We start from the raw sequence: 17,919 nt of genomic DNA, 5'->3' as shown, positions 1-17,919 counted from the left end.
AATCTTCATGCATCGAGCCTCTAGTTTGAATATAATTCTCCTTGGTCTAAGAAAAAATGTATAGCAATTTGCAATATATATGCAATAAGAAAACAAATATATGGTAAAGGATAAAAGATAGGGAAAATCTTACCAGGGAGGAGAATGAAAGCAAGGCATCCTATATAATAAAGCAGTAATATGCAAATTAACCCTCACACCATCACAAATGGCTGCACCCACAGTGGAGGCAGGGTTCCTGTAACACTAGATGGCTTTGCCCACAGCAGAGGCAAGGTTCCCGTAACAAGAGATCAGCAGGGACCTCAGGCTGCACCCCCCACCCGATGGGTCTTGATGAGGGACTTCAAGGCATGCCCCCTCCTGCCCTGGTGCCAGGTTGGGGGACCTCAGGCAGCGCCCCTGCCCCGGCAGGGCTTGACGGAAGACCTCAGGCCATGCCCCTCACCCAGCGGAGCTTAACGGGACCGCAGGCCACACCCCCCATCCTGGCACCCAGCTGGAGGACCTCAGGCCACGCCCCCAGCCCAGCAGGGCTTAACAGGGGACCTCAGGGTGCACCCCCCGCCCAGCGGGGCTTGACGGGGTACCTCAGGCCATGCCTCTCACCTTACGGGGCTTGACTGGGGACCTCAAGGTGCGCGCCCCTCCCTGGCACCAGGCTGGGGGACCTCAGGCCACGCCCCCTGTCCTGGTGCCAGGCCAGGGGACCTGAGGGTGTGCCGGGGCACCTGAGGCTGCGCCCCCTGCCCAGCATTCACCGGGGGACCTGAGGCTGCACCCACCCGCCTGGCAGGGCTTGACGGGCCCCGAGGCTGCACCCCTTGCCCAGTGCCAGGCCAGGGGACCTGAGGCTGCGCGCCCCCCTATCCACCGCCCGGTGAGGCTTGACGGGTGGGGCTGGCCAGTCTGGATCTCGTCCAATGGGGGGGGGTCTGGCCAGGTCTGGGTCTTGCGCGATTTCGAGGCACGCGCTGGTGGTCAGGGACTTGACTCTGGGTCCCGCAGCATGCCCCAGACTCTGACAAGAGGAAGATTTTCATATACATTTTACTAATTTTCTTTCATCTTTAAACTTCTATTATAAAGGGCAAATAGCAATATATTTCCTCTAATTCCCTTTTAATATGCATGAATTTCATGCACTGGGCCACTAGTTATAAATAACAGAATGAAGATAATACACAAGTGAAAGTAAATTTAAAAATTATTTTTAAAAAGTTAAAAAAATGGTAGGTAATACATTATCCTTGTACAAATGCTACTACAAAAAAGCAAAAGTTCCTCCGTTCCCACCTGATGTCTTCCAAGACACTCATATCCACAAATCTACCCTCTGTGGGTCTTTAAAACATATACATGCAGGACAATACTGTTCTGTAACTTGCTTTTCTTTTCCCTGAATAGTACGTCATGCACCCCTTCTGGTTCAGGCCATACAGATCTGAGTCATTTGATACATTCGGGGTCCTGGGCATATTGTCACTTACTTTACCAACCCCTTTTATGATGGCACATTGGTTGACTTCCTTGCTTTGTTATTTTAGGCAATGCTGAAATTAATGTCCTTTCATATATAATATAACTGTCTTTTATATGTAAATACCAAGTATACATAATGTACATATTTCCTTGCACTTCCTGCAAGTATGTCTGTAGGCTTGATTCATAGGTGAAAGATAATGCCCAGCCCTCTCACCTTTCTCTATTTGACAAATTTCTGACAGTTTTACTTGTTAACCAAAAAATGACTTCGGTTTCAAAATATGGTGAATACGTTTAGCCTACCTATATACACACACATATACAGTATATACTAGTATGTCCATATGTATATTCACTGTAATACATATATATGAAATATGCAAATTAGGCCAGGATGCCATAATGGGTCACGACAAGACAGAAGGTTGTGCGCGCAGGTGAGGCCCGTAATGGAGACAGGGATGGGCCGGCGAGCCGCTGAGCCCGTAGAGGAGACGGTGGGCCCACCTCCTGCAGAAGCAGCGCGGCTCCCGCGGAAGTGGGGGGCGGCCTACTGCGCGTGGTGTCGGCGATGGGCGACTAGTTCACTGTAACGTGGAGCAGACACTGTGTGAGGACTTGGTGAACCTCAGGACTGAAAGGACTTCTTGGCCCGCTCGCCTGGAAAGTGCGGTGGTCCCCTGCAGACCTTTCACCTTCATTGTTTCCAAAATGTCCTCTAAAATGGAAATTAAAACAAGAGGTAAAATTCAACTGAATCATTTGGTGAAGCATGATTGCTAAACCGTTTAATAAATAATATACAGACTATTTACAAATTATATTCATCTGAGAAAACAATGCACCCCAAGCAGGATTCTACTACAGTGAACTTGGACTCGACACAGGTGGGAGCACTCGTACCCTCCAGGTGTTACTGAGAATTCTAGCCAGACTGAATGGCCTGTGTTGCAGTGGAGCCTGCTTGTTACTACAGCAATAATTAGGTTTTTAGTTGTTTAGCTCCATTCTCTGCTCAAATCCTTCCCTTTGGATAAAAAATACCAGTGTACAGTAACATGGGACAATGGTAGTAAAAGCTTATTTCTTTTAGGCGCATTGAAAAAAGCAAAACCTTCCCTTTTACAAACAACAATGAAGACTGACCTAAGAAAATGGAGTTACAAAAAAACAAAAACCTAGTAATCATAATGTGATTTGAAGGGCTGAGGATATAAGGTATAACATAAAAAATCAAACCCTGAGGAGTACATGGTCTTTTTAGTTACAAAGTAATCTGAAAGCTAAGGCATAAACACCCATACCACGAGCTAGCTTGCATGATAAAACTTCAGATGAGCCGAAACCGGTTTGGCTCAGTGGATAGAGCATCAGCCTTCGGACTGAAAGATCCCAGGTTCGATTCCGGTCAAGGGCACGTACCCTGGTTGCAGGCACATCCCCAGTGGGAGGTATGCAGGAGGCAGCTGATGTTTCTCTCTATCCCTCTCCCTTCCTCTCTGTAATAAATAATAAATAAATAAATAAATAAAACTTCAGATGAGCTAAATGTGCACAGCACAATTTTCAAGGGCATGAAGACTAGAGGAGAGAGAATTCACAATACGGAGGGTGAAGTGTCAGAAGAAGGAATTGAAGGTTTTGTGTTTGAATATTAGTTTAGGAATTAGGGGGAAACTGCCATCCCCACCGAAAGACAGTACTTTTTAAAACCCCAAACCAACCTCTCACAATCCCTCTTTCAATGTGAGTTCTGTACTATCTGTTGTCCGTTGATTATACTAACATTCCAGGTGACTTTATAGAGCACAGTCTTTGACAGTGCTCTGCATACCTGGGTTGTTCTCCTTAATGGTGACTAAATAGAACACCCCTCTTGGCGAAAGGAGATCTGGAACCAGCGGGAAGAACCTGTCCATGACTTCGCGACCGTTTCTGCCACCAGCCCACGCTGCTTCTATTCCGTGACTTCCCACCTGTGGCCAGTGGAAAGGTTGTTTTGACTCGAGTTACGTTCAGAATCACAAACTTCATCTTTTTTTTAATATAAATATTTTTTTTATTTCAGAGAAGAGGGGAGAGGGAGAGATAGAAACATCAATGATGAGAGAGAATCATGGATTGGCTGCCACCTGCACGCCCCCTTCTGGGGATAAAGCCCAAAACCCACGCAGGTGCCCTGACCAGGAATCGAACCATGACTTCCTGGTTCATAGGTCGACGCTCAACCACTGATCCACACCAGCCAGGCTCAAACTTAATCTTTTTGACAAGTAACAGTCATCAAACAAGTATGTATTTTGTATTTTACTGCCATACAAAAGGCAGTGAAATTTAATCTGAGCCCCACCATTTCTTAGCCTTTGTGACCTTGTATAAATTTGTAGTCTTTGTGAATTAATTTCCTCCCTTATCTGTAAAATTAGGAAAAGATTAGTTTCCAATTATAAAGTTAGAAAATAATGATAAATTAATTTTCCCACTGTTGGGGGAAAAATGAGGCAATAGTCCAACCATCTATTTTATGTATATTTATGTATATTTTTCTTTTCTTATGCAATACCTTATGAAATCTCTTTTTAGTTGAGTTCTAACTTGCTTTTAATGACTGGATAACATTTTTATGATGGAAAATAATCATATATTGAACATCCAACGTGTCCACTTGCTTAATTTCATTTGTATTTAAGTTCTTCCCATATCTACCTCAATATACAACTTTCCACAAAGTGAATCATATGAGGAAATTCATGCATTCCTGTTTTTTGTCCCAACTTTCCACCTAGAGACTTCCCTTTTGGCATTCCTAGGATTCCTTCCTTTTCCAGGTTCATGCCTTCCTCCCCGATTTCGGTGGACCCCTTTCTGGATGTTGCACCAAGTACGGCGTCTGCGGACAGGTGCCTGGGAAGGCAGCTTTGGCCAGGCCCTTCTCCATTCTGCTCCTGGGTGGACAGGGGCCCTCTGGGCTGGGCCCTGCTGATCTGCCCCCCAGGGATGCTCAGCCAGGTGTTGGTGCTCGCACTGGAGGGGCCCCTTGGGAAGACCAGCTGGCACCAACCACATTCTTGCACCCAGAGGAGGGAGGTGTCCCTCAGGAGGGAGTCAAGCCCGGCCTGCGGCCTGGGCCCACCTCTGAGCTGGACCAGACCTTGATCCTGTGCAGATCAGGGCACACCCAACAGCTGTGTGTGTCCAGATACACGAGTAAGTACAGCCACAACTTTCTGCATGCACCTCTATTACCTGTATATTATCTCTCCCGGACCTAACCTCTAAGTTTCTTATATTTTACCTTCATAATTTCCTTCTTTTCCCATCCCCACTGCCTCATAATACCCTTGAGAGGAGAGAACTGGAAACTTTCAAAAAGAATTCCTATGAGAATTTAAGGGTAATTAAAGGGCATGCACACACACAGGCACACACAAAGGCGCGCGCACGCGCGCACACACACACACACACACACACACGGATTCAAATACCATGGACCGATTTGAATGGAATTTTAAAGGATAGAGATGGGTCAGTTTAATCAGAGCAGTTTGTGTTAACCCACAGATGACATCAAATGATGAAATTTGCTTGCGTTTAGAAAGGACGCAGCCGACAGCATTAACGATTAAATTCTGTTATGTCTTACCTCCTCAGGTGGAGTCACTACATATGGGGGATTAAACACCAGAAGATCAACCTTCTCCTTCAGTCTGGGTAGCAAGCCTTTGACCTAAATGTTCAACAACTGTCAGACTTTAAACCAGAGTATAAATTAAATCACCATCTTTAAAAATACCTAATTTTAGAAAGAAAAATGTGTCAAGCCACACTAATTAACAGAAATGGAGATGAATATTTTTACATTTTTACTCAGATAAAGATTATATGAATTTCCCTAAAAATAAGGAAATAAGACTATCAGAATGAAGATGATGTTCAGGAGTCTCAGCCCTTCAGCCCACTTGTTGACACGTGGTTGCACGTTTAGAAGTGAGGAGGAAGGTCTAATGGTACATTTGTCCTGTACAGACTGCACAGCTTTAAAGCTGCAGCCTCTGAGCTAAGCATTTACTGTCTACAACCAGGAGAACTGTTTTATGAGGACTCAGATTGAGAGAAAGACGCATGACCCCAACCCATCCAAGACAGACTCCTTCTGGGGCTTTTGCTGGAAGACAGGGTTTCTTTCTATGGGGGTTGCTGGAGAAGATGATGCAGACAGGAAAGTATCCTGCTACCATCAGGGAGGACTTCCTAGGAACAGAGCCGCTAGAGAGAAGTTCAGACACAAGAAAAGGACGCCTGTAACGGCAGTTGAGTTCCTGGAGTCAGCTGTGCCTGAAGCCACCCACTCGAGTGAAGCCAGTTGGAAGTGGATTCTGTCATTGTGACAGACAGAGCCTGATGTACACAGGTCAACAGAAATCCCCCGTGAACTGTGGACACAGAGTGTTACATCAGTCAAGAACTCATAAACTGTGAGATATACTGCTTAGTGGGTTAAAAAGTAACCACTCAAGTATCTCTGACTTAAATCCTGCTGACCTTAACTTATCTGAAAAGGAAATTAATTATTATTGGGCAAGGAGTAACATCTCACCAAATCGGTGATTACGGGCTGCACGTGGACTTTGTTACAGCGTGCGGTCTCCAGGGTACAAGCTGCTGCGTTGGGGTTGATGTCAGTGCACCTACAAACAGAAAAGGGAGAACTATATCCTGTGCTCAGGGGACAGATCGGGTTCAGAAAAATTCAAAGAATTCCATTCCTTTTACATGAAGCAGATTTTAAAAAAAATGAATACTTTAATAATGGTAGGAAAAGAATAAAGATTTATTACATTGATTTTTAAAAAAGTCTATTAAGTTGATACTAGAGGCCCAGTGCACAAAATTCATGCACTGGGGGGGAGGGATGTCTCTCAGCCCAGCCTGTGCCCTCTTGCAGTGCAGTCTGGGAGCCCTCAGGAAGTGTCCAACTGATGGCTTAGGCCCACCCCCCGGTGGGCTTTCGCACTGCTGTGGAGGCAGGAGAGGCTCCCGCCACCGCCACTGCGCTCGCCAGTTGTGACCCCAGCTTCTGGGCACTGACGGACGGGGCAGCTCCTGCATTGAGTGTCTGCCCCCAGGGGGTCAGTGCGCATCACTGTTCGGTCGATTTGCATATTAGCCTTTTATTATATAGGATAATGTGCAAAAGTAGAATACACATAACCACACGGATATCTGAAGGAATTTATTAAATTATGAATCCAATGAAGGAATACTACACAGCCATCAAAAATGAAATTTAACACATTAAGCGCCCCGCCTGTTTCGTCTTCCGGACGCAAAGTATAGTGTCAGTCACCAGTGACTGACTAGGTGCTTAATGTGTTAAAGAATTTTTGGAAGGAAAATGCTCATGATACCATATTAACTGAAAAACAGGAAACATGAAAACAAACTGAAGCAACCATGTGGTAACATTTACAGGTAATTTTTAATCTTTATAATTTCTATATTCTGAACTTTTCTCAAAATAAATTCTGGTAACTTCCAATTCACTTGTGATAAACTATTCACCTCAAAAAATTCAAATTAAGAGATGACCTAAAATTCTTATGCAGCTTCTATAATTATCCATTCTGATGGAATAAAACACGCAGTTATAATTTTTAGGGAAGTTCATGTGCAATCTGAGTCCTTACTTAAACAGATATCATCAGATACATATTATCTAATTACAAAAATGATTTCATTCAAGCAACACCTAATGGTATGTACAGTGAATCTCTTAGTGGGAGATGTGGGTGCCTTTGACATCCTTACACTTACACGTACAGAGCCCGAGGGCCTATCATGGAGGCCAGGAATGCGGATACCACTCCAGACCCCGATCCCACTTCCAGACATAGCTCCACTCTAAACAAAACAAAGTCCGTTACTACAGCTGCAGCAAACACACATCACAGAAAAGAACTCTCACGCTACTTTTAACCCACTTCTCCCCTATTACCACTCACCTGAGGTACAGGGTGTCACAAAAATATACAAATATAAAATAAATTTATAAATGAGTTAATTTCTGACCTCATTTAATATTGCATAGCTCAAAATTGTTAAAATTCTGGGTATGTAGTTTATTCTAAGTCCATAAAATAGTAATAGGTGGCTTTCAATTCATTTCTACAGCACATTACATAAAACCTATGAAATAATGTTAATTTAGGGTTAGACATTTTAATATGAAAGACATCAATTCTTTCCAGGAGAAGTTCCTAGTTTAGTATTTCCTAAAATGATAGTTATATTATTATAATATTTATTTATGAAAGACATTTCTCTATCATTTAAACATATTTAACATTCATAAATCCGTCAGCATATCTTAGGGGAGGAAAGTTACCCATTCTACAGATAACAGATTTAGAGCAGCAAAGAAATCCCATATTTGTACTATATACTAAATTGGGAAAACACTGAAGTATTTGATCTTAGAGTATTAGTAATAATCTTAAGGCTGCCATTGAGTATCTCCATTCTACTGTATTTTGTCCTTCAGTTAAATTTATTTCCTTACCCATAACTACATACATATCTGGTGTCAAAAGCACCAAGTATCCCCACCACAGAAATAGGTTTGGTGGGATTTAGGGGTCTCACTAATACCCAATTCCCCAACAACAAAACTCGGGGTTCCTAACTTTAGGAACCAGTCCCATAGCTGACAAACCTTTATTATGCTATAGGAAGGTCTACTGACTCTTACCAGTTACTTATTTTTGAAATAAACTGTTATGGTCTCATAAATAATTAAAATTCCAAGACCAGAAATATCCAAAACTTGAAAACAAAATCCGATCCTTGTACAGCACACTGTGGAGCCCTATCTGTGCTTGTAAATCGTTGATATGCCATGACTTAGAAAACAGCACCATTTTAGTCTAGATTCAGTAAATCCAAAAGTTCCATCGTTTACAATGAAAACTAGTTTATAATAATAGTTGGGCCATTTTATACATGAAAAAATCTAACCAAGTTAAAGAGGAATGAGCACATTGCTGTTTCATCCTGAGAAAAGCCACTTCAAGGCTTAATTTTTAAATACATCTAAATACCCAAATTCCTTTCATTTAAAAAATTGACAATGTCGCCAAAACCGGTTTGGCTCAGTGGATAGAGCGTCGGCCTGCGGACTGAAAGGTCCCAGGTTCGATTCCGGTCAAGGGCATGTACCTTGGTTGCGGGCACATCCCCGGTAGGGGGTGTGCAGGAGGCAGCTGATCGATGTTTCTAGCTTTCTATTCCTCTCCCTTCCTCTCTGTAAAAAATCAATAAAATATATTTAAAAAAAAAAATTGACAATGTAGGTATCCACTCTTTTCGGTCATTAAATTTAAAGTTTACAGTGAGCATTTCAACAGGTCAGTGTTATTTGTAAGGTGCTAACATGGAGGCTGCAGGTAACTAAGTTTTTACAATTTCTCTCTCTCTCTCTCTCTCTCTCTCTCTCTCTCTCCCTCCCCACCCCCCTCCCTCTCTCTCTAAAAATCAACGAGAAAAAAATAACACTTTCCATCCCGGGATCTCAACTTCACTTCCGGTTTGTGCCCGCGGCGCCGGCGGGGTTCCGGGTAAACTCAGCGACGCGGGGGCCCCGCCTTCCTGGTTCGCGTTAAGGAGCCGCGCGGGGCGGGTGTGGCTGGGAAGGTGCGGAAAGGCCGCCCGGAGCGCTCAGAGCTCCGATACCCACACCGGCACCGACACCGAGGGAACCCCGGCGCCCTCGCTACTGTTTCTGGGGGGAACCTGGTGACGGCTTCCGGTGTCGACCTGTTGGGGTGGACCTCGCCTCCGGTCCCTTCCTGGGCCCTGTGCCGCCGCCTCCAGGACGCCCGACCGCAGTCCCACGGGGACTCTCGCCTACTCGCACCGCATGAGCTCGGCCGCTGCCGCCTCCAGAGCGTCCAGGAGCAGGAAGGTGTCCTCCGCGGGCGCGTACACTTCGCGGAAGGCGCCCCGGCCCACGTGCCCGTGCTCGGGCGTGGGGAGGCTGGGCGCCGCCATCTTGCTCCAGAGCGTCCCCCGCGCAGGCGCAAAGCGCGGGGCGTGGGGCGGGCCGGTGACGCCGGGCTGATAACTGACAGGTTGAGGAAATGCTCTTGGAACTTCCAAGTGAACAGTTGCTTAATCTGCAGTTTCTGACATTTGCTTTATTCTTTGAACATGTAAGTTTATTTCATTTTGTAGATGAGCACCTGACAGTCATCCTCGATCGGTTTTGACTAAGCGGAATGTTTATTGTACATTTACAAATTTCCTATTTCTAGTTAGCAAAGAATTGGAAAATACGTGGTTACAAAATTTTACTTAAAAAAAATGTTTTCATTGATTTCAGAGAGGAAGGGAGAGTAAGAGAGGGATAGAAACATCAATGTTGAGTCACTGATCAGCTGCCTCTTGCACGCCCCCTACAGGGGAGCATGTGCCCTGACCAGGAATTGAACTGTGACCTCCTGGTTCAGAGGTCGACACTCAACCACTGACCCACACCGCCAGGCCAAATAGATAAATTAATGGAACAGAATAGAAGGTGTAGTAATAGACCCAAATCCAAAGATAAATTTTGTCTGATAAACATGTCTCCTCAGGTCAATAGAAAAAAATGTGCATTAAATAATAAATGGTGTGTGTGAGGCCAGCAGCAGGTCGGAGATAAAAGTCTTTCTGCAGCCCTAGCATGTTTGGCTCAGTGGTTAGAGTGTCAGCCCTGGGATTCGAGGGTTCAATTCCAGTCAAGGGCACACAGGTTGTGGCGTGTCTCTCCCATTGATGTATCTGTCTCCCCTGTCTCTTCCCCTCCCTTCCACTCTCTCTAACAAATACCCTTGGGTGAGGATTAACAACAGCAAATAAAGGCTAGCCGCCAGGCTTTTCCCCCAGAGTGGAGGGGTGGGGTCTGGTTGGGGGGAGGGGGGGCAGGCTTGAGGCTGGCGCTCGGCTGGAACTTAGGGGCGTGGCCTTGCTGTGCACCCTGAGCCCAAAGACCAGCCAGATGTGCAGGCAGAGTGGGAAATGGAGGCGAGAGGCCCTTGAACCTGAGCGGAGGGAGGTGGGGACCTGAGGAGAGAAGGTGGCCCAACTGGAGCCACATGGGGTTCAGCTTACGAGGCAGGTGGTTGGTGGACTTGAGGCGAGCGGTGGCCTGGGAGCAGTGCCGCCGGTCCTGGCCTGGGAGCAGTGCCGCCGGTCCGGGTCCGGACGTGCGAGGCCCGCGGTGGCGAGAGAGGCCACCAGGTGTGAGGTGTGGGCAGGGGCGGGGCCACAGGTGGGCACACAGGCGGGGCTCCCATGCGGCTCCCCTTGTCGCTGTGACTTCTCTCTCAGGAGCCGCAGCCCCCCTCAGGCTCTCCTGTGGCTTCTTCTGTGCTGAGCACGTTTTTGTTTCTCTGTCCCCAGCTTTAATGCATGTTTTCTAAGAAAGGATGAGGTGTTTAGCTATAAAACATGCATCGAACCTGGCCATGCGGCTCAGTTGATTGGAGCATCACCAGTGTTCTGGCTTTGGTCCTGGGGTTTCTCCATCTCTTCCCCATCCTCTCTAACATCAGTGAAGATGAAAGGGGGGAAAAACATATGTTTATAAATTAAACTTGGAAAAACATGAAGAAATGTAATGTGAGGAGGTAGAAAAAATATTTGTGTTAGTTTTAAGTTTATTGATGATTAAAATAAAATAATAACAGCATTCCTAGCTTTTACCGTGAGCTAAGGGTGTGGGCACGTGGTGCTCTGAATCAGAAGTGTCATGGACGTGACGTTGTGTCCCTGGAGGGACGGTCTTGACAGCTGTTACCATTTCAAAGGGAACTATACAAGGTGAATCCTGGAAATTAAAAGGGCAAGATGAGTCTTAGTTACAGCATAGAACAGTTTTTAAAGAGTGATGTATGAGCAATGAAAAGAAAAACAATGGTATCACTTGCAGTGGTTCCTCATGGAATTTCGTCTCCCAGGGGGTCATGTTCTTTGCAGGGAGCGCCTGAGCCTCCTCTCTGATCCATGTGGCGCTTGTGCCGTCAGCCTTTGGTGCTGGAGTCCAGTGAATGCGCAGGCAGCTCAGCCCTGCCAGGAAGCAAACCCGAGACACTTCCCGCTGCTCGGGTGGCACCATGTCTCTGAGGGCGGTCCATGTACCCCAGCAGACAGGGGCATCCCATAGACCGGAGGCGTCTCCACAAACCAGGAGGAAAGATGAGGCAGAAAGATTGTTGCCTACAGAGGGCCAGCAGGGATGGCTGGTGTGGGAAACGGTGTGTGTTTTAGTTTGTGTGTTGTGATGTGGTGAGAGTTTGGGTGAGGAGTGGGGTTACTGAACATAGATTTATTCATGCTTTGCTTCATCTTATAGAGGAGCTAAAGACATTGGGACTGTTAGCAAACATGTCCTGTGGAACACTAAAAAAAAAAAGTACTATGAGGAAGTATATTTCTAGAAAGGAATTTGTTCTGTGTTCAGTAGAACACACCTTGTAAATGTTAGAACCAGGCTCAGGGAAATTCCAGGGACTGCATCTTAGGGGTTCCCTCTCAGAACTGCTGGGATGGCACATGAAGAAGTGCAAATTATGAGAGGAGCCACTTTGGGCTAAACAATTAGGAAGAGGAGACCACAGGAGGCAGATGGAGGAGCGAGAACGGAGCTCTGGCCGGTGCCTGCTCCTGAAAGCGTGAGACTGGCACGTGCGTCACCGTAGCACTCACCGTGCATTCACCAGAAATCAGACCCGGCCTCACGACAGGGCTGGGCTTGGTGCCCCACAGCCAGGCTCGATCCCGTCCCTGACGTCCTAACGTTACTCTTCTCACTCCAGGATCTACCAGAAACACGCACACAGTGTGTTAAGAAACTCAGTCTCTTCGTTTGGACAGACTCATTTTTATTTTTGTTCTTATTGCCAAGGCAACCTGGGGTCCAGCAAGGTCTCTTCCTATGACCTGAGCGGTAAGAGTGAGCCAGAGCAAGCCACGCCTGCAGGGTCGTAGGGACCACCACCCATGTGCACAGGGAGGAAAGGTCAGGTGTGGCCATTGAAGCCACAGGAGCCAAGTTGGGTATGAGTGACTGAGCCGGCCCCCAGCAGGTCTTGGGTACCGAGGAGGAAGTAGGGCGTGGGGGGGGAAGGGTCAGAGGGATCAAAGCGCCCGAAGGCTCCAGGTGCCATGGGAGGCAGCACACTGAGTGAGGATGGTGGGCCTGGAGAGCAGGCGGCCAGGCAGCCTGGCTGCTGGGACTGGCTCTATGATGACCCGAAAGCCACCTGCTGGCTGAAGGCTCTCTTCCCACCAGGGGCCCAGCTGGTGCCATCAAGCCTGCTGCTCGCCCTGCACTCTGAAGAGAAACACACAGTGCAGCCAACAGAGTCACTGGCCCAGAACAGCCCGGGAGCCCTTGAGGCCATCCAAGCAGAACTGCAGGAATTACCACAGAATGATGGGAAAAACCAGATTTTACTTCTTATGAATCCTAAAGCAGGACCCGAAATCTCTCTGGGTAACAGGTGTTACTGTTTTATGAACTTAATGCCCAGGAAGTTCTTTCTTCTGTTAAATTTATGATTTTCTTCATGCGACTTAAATCAAGGGTAGAATGTCTTCACCTCCCCCTCTGCCCCGATTCCCTTTGCTGCAGCCACACTGGCCCCTCTTGCCATTCCTCAAGTCCCCCACATGCTCCTTCCTGGGCACTGGCCATGTGGTTTCTTGATGGGATGCCCACTGCCCACCAAACAGACCGCAGAGGGCCCACCCCCACCTCCTTAGGTCTTCACTGCCAGGCTACCTCTCAGTGAGACCTCTTCTCCCTCCTGCCTCCAGAATGCCACCCTCAGCCTGACAGTTTGTATTCCCTGCCTGATATTTTTTTCCGTATCGTTGATCACTGTCTAATATACAGTATCGTATTTTTACTGACATGTGCTTATCATCTCTCTCCCCAGTCTGAATGTGAGCTACATGAGTGTGGGGGGATTTGTTCATTACTGGGCCTCCTGAGTCTAGAGCAGTACCTGGATCACTGTGCATGCTTACTGCGTGTTTGTGGAAAGAAAGAGGGAGGGAGGGAATGATAACAGGCGGAACTAGATAACATCCTGAACTAGATAACAGTACTTAGATACACTTCTGCAGAAAGGACCCTGTTTTCTCCATCTCTTTCTCAACCATCTCAGCTTTATGCTTTCTTTCAAAGTTCCCCTCCCATACACACTAATCCCCACTTTGGAGTTATACTTAATCACAATTTTAACCCTTACACACACAAAAACCCAAATAAACAGAAACTCCCTTTAGTACATTTTTGTTCTTATCACTTAGAAGGAGATACTGACATCCTCAGGCTTACTATCCAAGGCTGCATTGCTGATGGACCTCGACCTAGGACCAGGGTGCCCTGATGCCCAATCTCTCAACCAGATGCAGCCACGAAAATGTGGAGACAGATGGTGTGTGACAGAATGCACGGGAGAAGGATCAGCCAGCTCTGAGGGAGGAAAGTGTAACCTTTACTTGGCAGACCTGCTAGTCCAGGGGATTCCGAATCCAAAGCCTGAACTGCACTTGTCAGGAGGCTCTGGCCTATATATATCCTCCTGTGGTGGCCCCTGAGGGTCCCTGCAGCTCCGCCCAAGTCAGCTGTGGTGGGGCCCTGGGTTAGGCTCTGCAGCTCTGGCCAAGTCAGTCTGATTGGGGAAGTGAGACTACAGTTTTAACCAGACACAGCTAGGCTGCAAATCCCCCATTTTCCTTTTCAATGGCATTCTTCACTTTTCTCAGATCTCCCCTGTTGTCTCAGACACCACTTTCTTTCCTGGACCGTCTTCCTTCCACTGAGCTGTCTCCTGCCTCCCCTTTCCGAGCCCGTCACTTCCCGCAGGGACTTCTCATTCCTGGGCCTCCCTTAGACCTTGTGTTCCTCACCGTTGTCCCTCTGCCCCCAGAAGCCTGTCCCCGGGTGATCCATTTCCAACTATCAGTAAATGACATTTTAAAATATCTGTATTTTAATTTATTTCAGAGGAAGAGAGAGAAACATCAATGATGAGAGAGAATCATGGATCAGCTGCCTCCTGCATGCCCCCTACTGGATATCCAGCCCACAACCCCGGTATGTGCCCTGACTGGAAATCGAACCGTGACCTTCTGGTTCCTAGGTCAATGCTCAACCACTGAGCCACTGGGCTAAGTAAAAGACTAATTCTTTTACTTCTTGTCTCCTCCTCTCTCCTGGGATCCATGGGTGAATGTCTCAGGGCTTCAAATTCAATGCGTCCAGAGCCAATCTCATCTCCCCTGCTCCTCCCGCTCCCCTCCTCCTCTGTGTGCAGCCTTGGTTAACACAACTCTTCCCCACCCAATGTCCTTCCTCCTCTGTCACAAAATTTGTGAGGTCAGTCTCTTCAGTTATCCCTCCCCCCACTGTTCCTTCTTCACAGCCACTGTGTCCTCTTAGTCAGCAAGTGCGAGCTCCACCCATTGCTGCCTCTAGTCCATTGATGATGAACCTATGACACGCATGTCAGCACTGACACGCGTAGCCATTTCTGATGACACGTGGCCGCTGAGGCGGCCGCATGCCGAGAATGAAACATTTGCTGCTCCTGAGGATGAAACATTTGCGAAATAATGTTTTTTCCTCAAAGTGACACATTACCCGAGTTATGCTCAGTTTTTTGGCGAAGTTTGACACACCAAGCTCAAAAGGTTGCCCATCACTGCTCTAGTCTCACAAATTTCCAGTCCATGCCCATTCTTTCATCAGGATAAACATTCTGAACTGGAGACCATGTGGATGGCACTGCCTCGGAGCACCTGGCAACCTTCTCTTGTTTAATAGACCAAGGTCTTTGGCATAACACTTTTCTTTGAGAATTTCACCCAACATTCCTACACCAGCCTCATCGGATCCTTGTGATCAGTCCCTCCTTTTGCATTTCCTTAGCAAATCATGCTTCATGTCTCCACACCTTCCTACAAGCTCTACCTATTGCCTGGAAACACCAGCCTCTCTCTTTCACTCAACAAACTCCTGATCATCTTCCAAAACCCTGCTCACATTTCTCTAAGAACCTTTCTTAACGCTCTTCTATTGATCTCCACACATCGGTGGGATAGATCCATATGGTGGAATATGTAGCATTTCATTGTTTCTATTTAGTTAGTGCTTTTCTCCCCACATCCATGATCTCATCTCATTATATTTGTCAGTGAGTAGAACCTATGGACGAAAGGGGCAACATGCTGACCTGACAAGCTCAGGGGAGGCCTGCATGGCGGTCTTACAAACTCAGAGACCTAAAGTCACCACAGAGAATGGTCTGAAATTAAACTTTAATTAAAAGCAGTTATGGTGGGCAGTTATGTCCTAGGCCAGTATCTTCACTGACAAGGTCAACCTTTACCTTAACTGAGCCTATCTGTCTTTTTGCATCTATGATAACATACCCTTGAAATGTCTGGGTAAGTTTGTGACCCCTTGGGGCACAGCCTAATGTGCCTGGGAGCTAGGACAGATACTACAAATTCCTTCATTGTTATGTTAATTGTTCCTGCACCCACCTAAGTATTGTCTTATCATGTTACTTTCTAGCCAATCCCAGGGGTACCCCCCCCAACCCCCCCCCCCGCCCCACTTTGCTTTCTCCCACCTCTCTAGTCTATCACCAATGGATTTCATGTAACCTACCCACGCCCCTTTCCTTTGATTGCATTGTATAAATACAAATGTAACCTGCCATTCTCCGGAGCATTATCTCAATTTGTTGAGGTTCTGCTTCCTGGCATATGTCGACAATTTGGCTCAAATAAAGTCACAAAAATTCTTTTCAGGTTTCAATGGTTTTTTACGTTAAGAACCCTAAAAACATATTTTTAACATAAAAGAAGGAATTCCTTGAATGCTTGCTTCTAAAGTTTATTATATCCACATCACAAGCAAAAATTGTGTGATTTTGAAGATTTTGTTCATCTCTAGCCAAGTCACTTTGTCTAAGATCATGTGTATAAGATTATGTGCAGCCCATTTTTATCTTTATTTTTCTACAATAACATGTTTAGACTTCCTGGCTCAGGTGACAAGCTCAGCTCATCTCTGCTCAGGATGACCTGCACCTGGGTCTGTGCCACAGCCCAGGAGGACAGCAGGTGGACGATGCTCGGCTTCTGGGTCAGCAGCCTCAGTTCTGAGGTAAACAGCAGGAATCCTTTCTTTCAGAGTAGTAGCCCACTTGTACTCCATCTATACTAATAAAAGGGTAATATGCTAATTAGGATGGGTTGACCATACATCTTCTGGACATCGACTTCCTTCTGGACAGTTAGGGGTGACCAGGCCAGCAGGGGGGCAGTTAGGGGGCAACCAGGCCAGCAGGGGGGCAGTTAGGGGGCAACCAGGCCAGCAGGGGGGCAGTTAGGGGGCAACCAGCCAGCAAGCAGAGGCAGTTAGGGGTGATCAGGCAGGTGGGTAGAGTGGTTGGGGCGATCAGGCAGGCAGGTAGAGTGGTTAGGAGTGATCAGGCAAGCCGGCTGGGGAGCAGTTAGGGGGCGACCAGGCCAGCAAGCAGAGGCATTTAGGGGCAATGAGGCAGGCAGGTGAGTGGTTAGGAGCCAGCAGTCCCAGATTGCAAGAGGGATGTCCGACTGCCAGATGAGGCCTAAACTGGCAGTTGGACATCCCCAAGGGGTCCCTGATTGGAGAGGATGTAGGCTGGGCTGAGGGACCTACCACACCCCGCCCCAGCCCTCTGTGCGTGAATTTCGTGCACCAGGCCTTTAGTATAATTAAAATATTCTTGACAGCGGCCTTCGCTTTTCCTGCAGTTGACAACTTTGAAACCTGTTTCACAGTCTGTGTAAAGAAATAGCCAACATTAGTCTGTTAAGACCATCTCAAAAATAACGTTAGCCCCAAGGGCTATGAGGAGGATGGTGACAGATAGGAAAGAGATGTCTTTTGCATATGCTCTCCCACATTTCCATGCAACCATTTTGAGAGTAGAAAAGGCAGATCCTTGATTTGGGCTTATACGTCACCTTCCCGATCCCTGGAAAATGAACAGCCCAATCAGAGGCAACTGGGAAGGCTAATGGTGATGGAGGTGTTACAGAGCTAATGTGACTCCTTGACTTAGGAGGTTGTGCAAGGGGACAGATAAGGACTCTCTGAGGCAAACTGGGAAGTGGTACGGCCCCATCAGACGTGTACAGATGCAGTGGTCCTTGGGAGGGGGACTGAGCCCTCCATGTGCGGAGGTGGGCCATCTAGGCGAGGCCAGGTGAACAGGGGAGACAGCGGGTGGAGGGTTAAACAATTGGAAAACATTTCCCCTCGTTATGAGGGAGAGCCTGGGAGACTACGTGGTCCCTTGAACATGTGCTGAGTGACTTGAGTGATGTGAG

General features: G+C 47.1%; 1 protein-coding gene across 2 annotated transcripts; it reads right to left on the bottom strand.

The window, feature by feature from the left end:
- Window positions 1-1,032: 1,032 nt before the first annotated feature.
- Window positions 1,033-9,548, bottom strand: N6AMT1 (N-6 adenine-specific DNA methyltransferase 1). Of its 2 annotated transcripts, none has more exons than XM_054713167.1 (6): window positions 9,398-9,548; window positions 7,300-7,386; window positions 6,083-6,173; window positions 5,129-5,212; window positions 3,320-3,461; window positions 1,033-2,203 (listed from the first exon to the last, which is right to left on the bottom strand). In XM_054713167.1, exons 1-6 carry the CDS (start codon window positions 9,529-9,531, stop codon window positions 2,070-2,072), a joined length of 672 nt encoding a protein of 223 aa, XP_054569142.1. In that variant the 5' UTR covers window positions 9,532-9,548; the 3' UTR covers window positions 1,033-2,069. The 2 variants fall into 2 exon arrangements, with proteins under 2 accessions (XP_054569142.1, XP_054569146.1); XM_054713171.1 differs by having other exon boundaries at window positions 7,306-7,386.
- Window positions 9,549-17,919: the final 8,371 nt, after the last annotated feature.

The sequence above is a fragment of the Eptesicus fuscus genome, chromosome 3 (genome assembly GCF_027574615.1).
Source record: "Eptesicus fuscus isolate TK198812 chromosome 3, DD_ASM_mEF_20220401, whole genome shotgun sequence".
Classification (NCBI taxonomy): Eukaryota; Metazoa; Chordata; class Mammalia; order Chiroptera; family Vespertilionidae; genus Eptesicus; species Eptesicus fuscus.
This window is presented reverse-complemented; position numbering and strand designations above follow the sequence as displayed.

What these genes read in the sequence shown, in the direction of transcription:
- N6AMT1 (XM_054713167.1), bottom strand. Translation starts at nt 9,531, where the DNA reads ATGGCGGCGCCCAGCCTCCCCACGCCCGAGCACGGGCACGTGGGCCGG. An exon ending in GGCCCTCGGGCTCTGTACGT is followed by an intron (nt 6,174 to 7,299) that starts GTAAGTGTAAGG and finishes TTCTGTTTGTAG; the next exon opens with GTGCACTGACATCAACCCCA. An exon ending in CATTAAGGAGAACAACCCAG is followed by an intron (nt 2,204 to 3,319) that starts GTATGCAGAGCA and finishes TTTCCATTTTAG; the next exon opens with AGGACATTTTGGAAACAATG.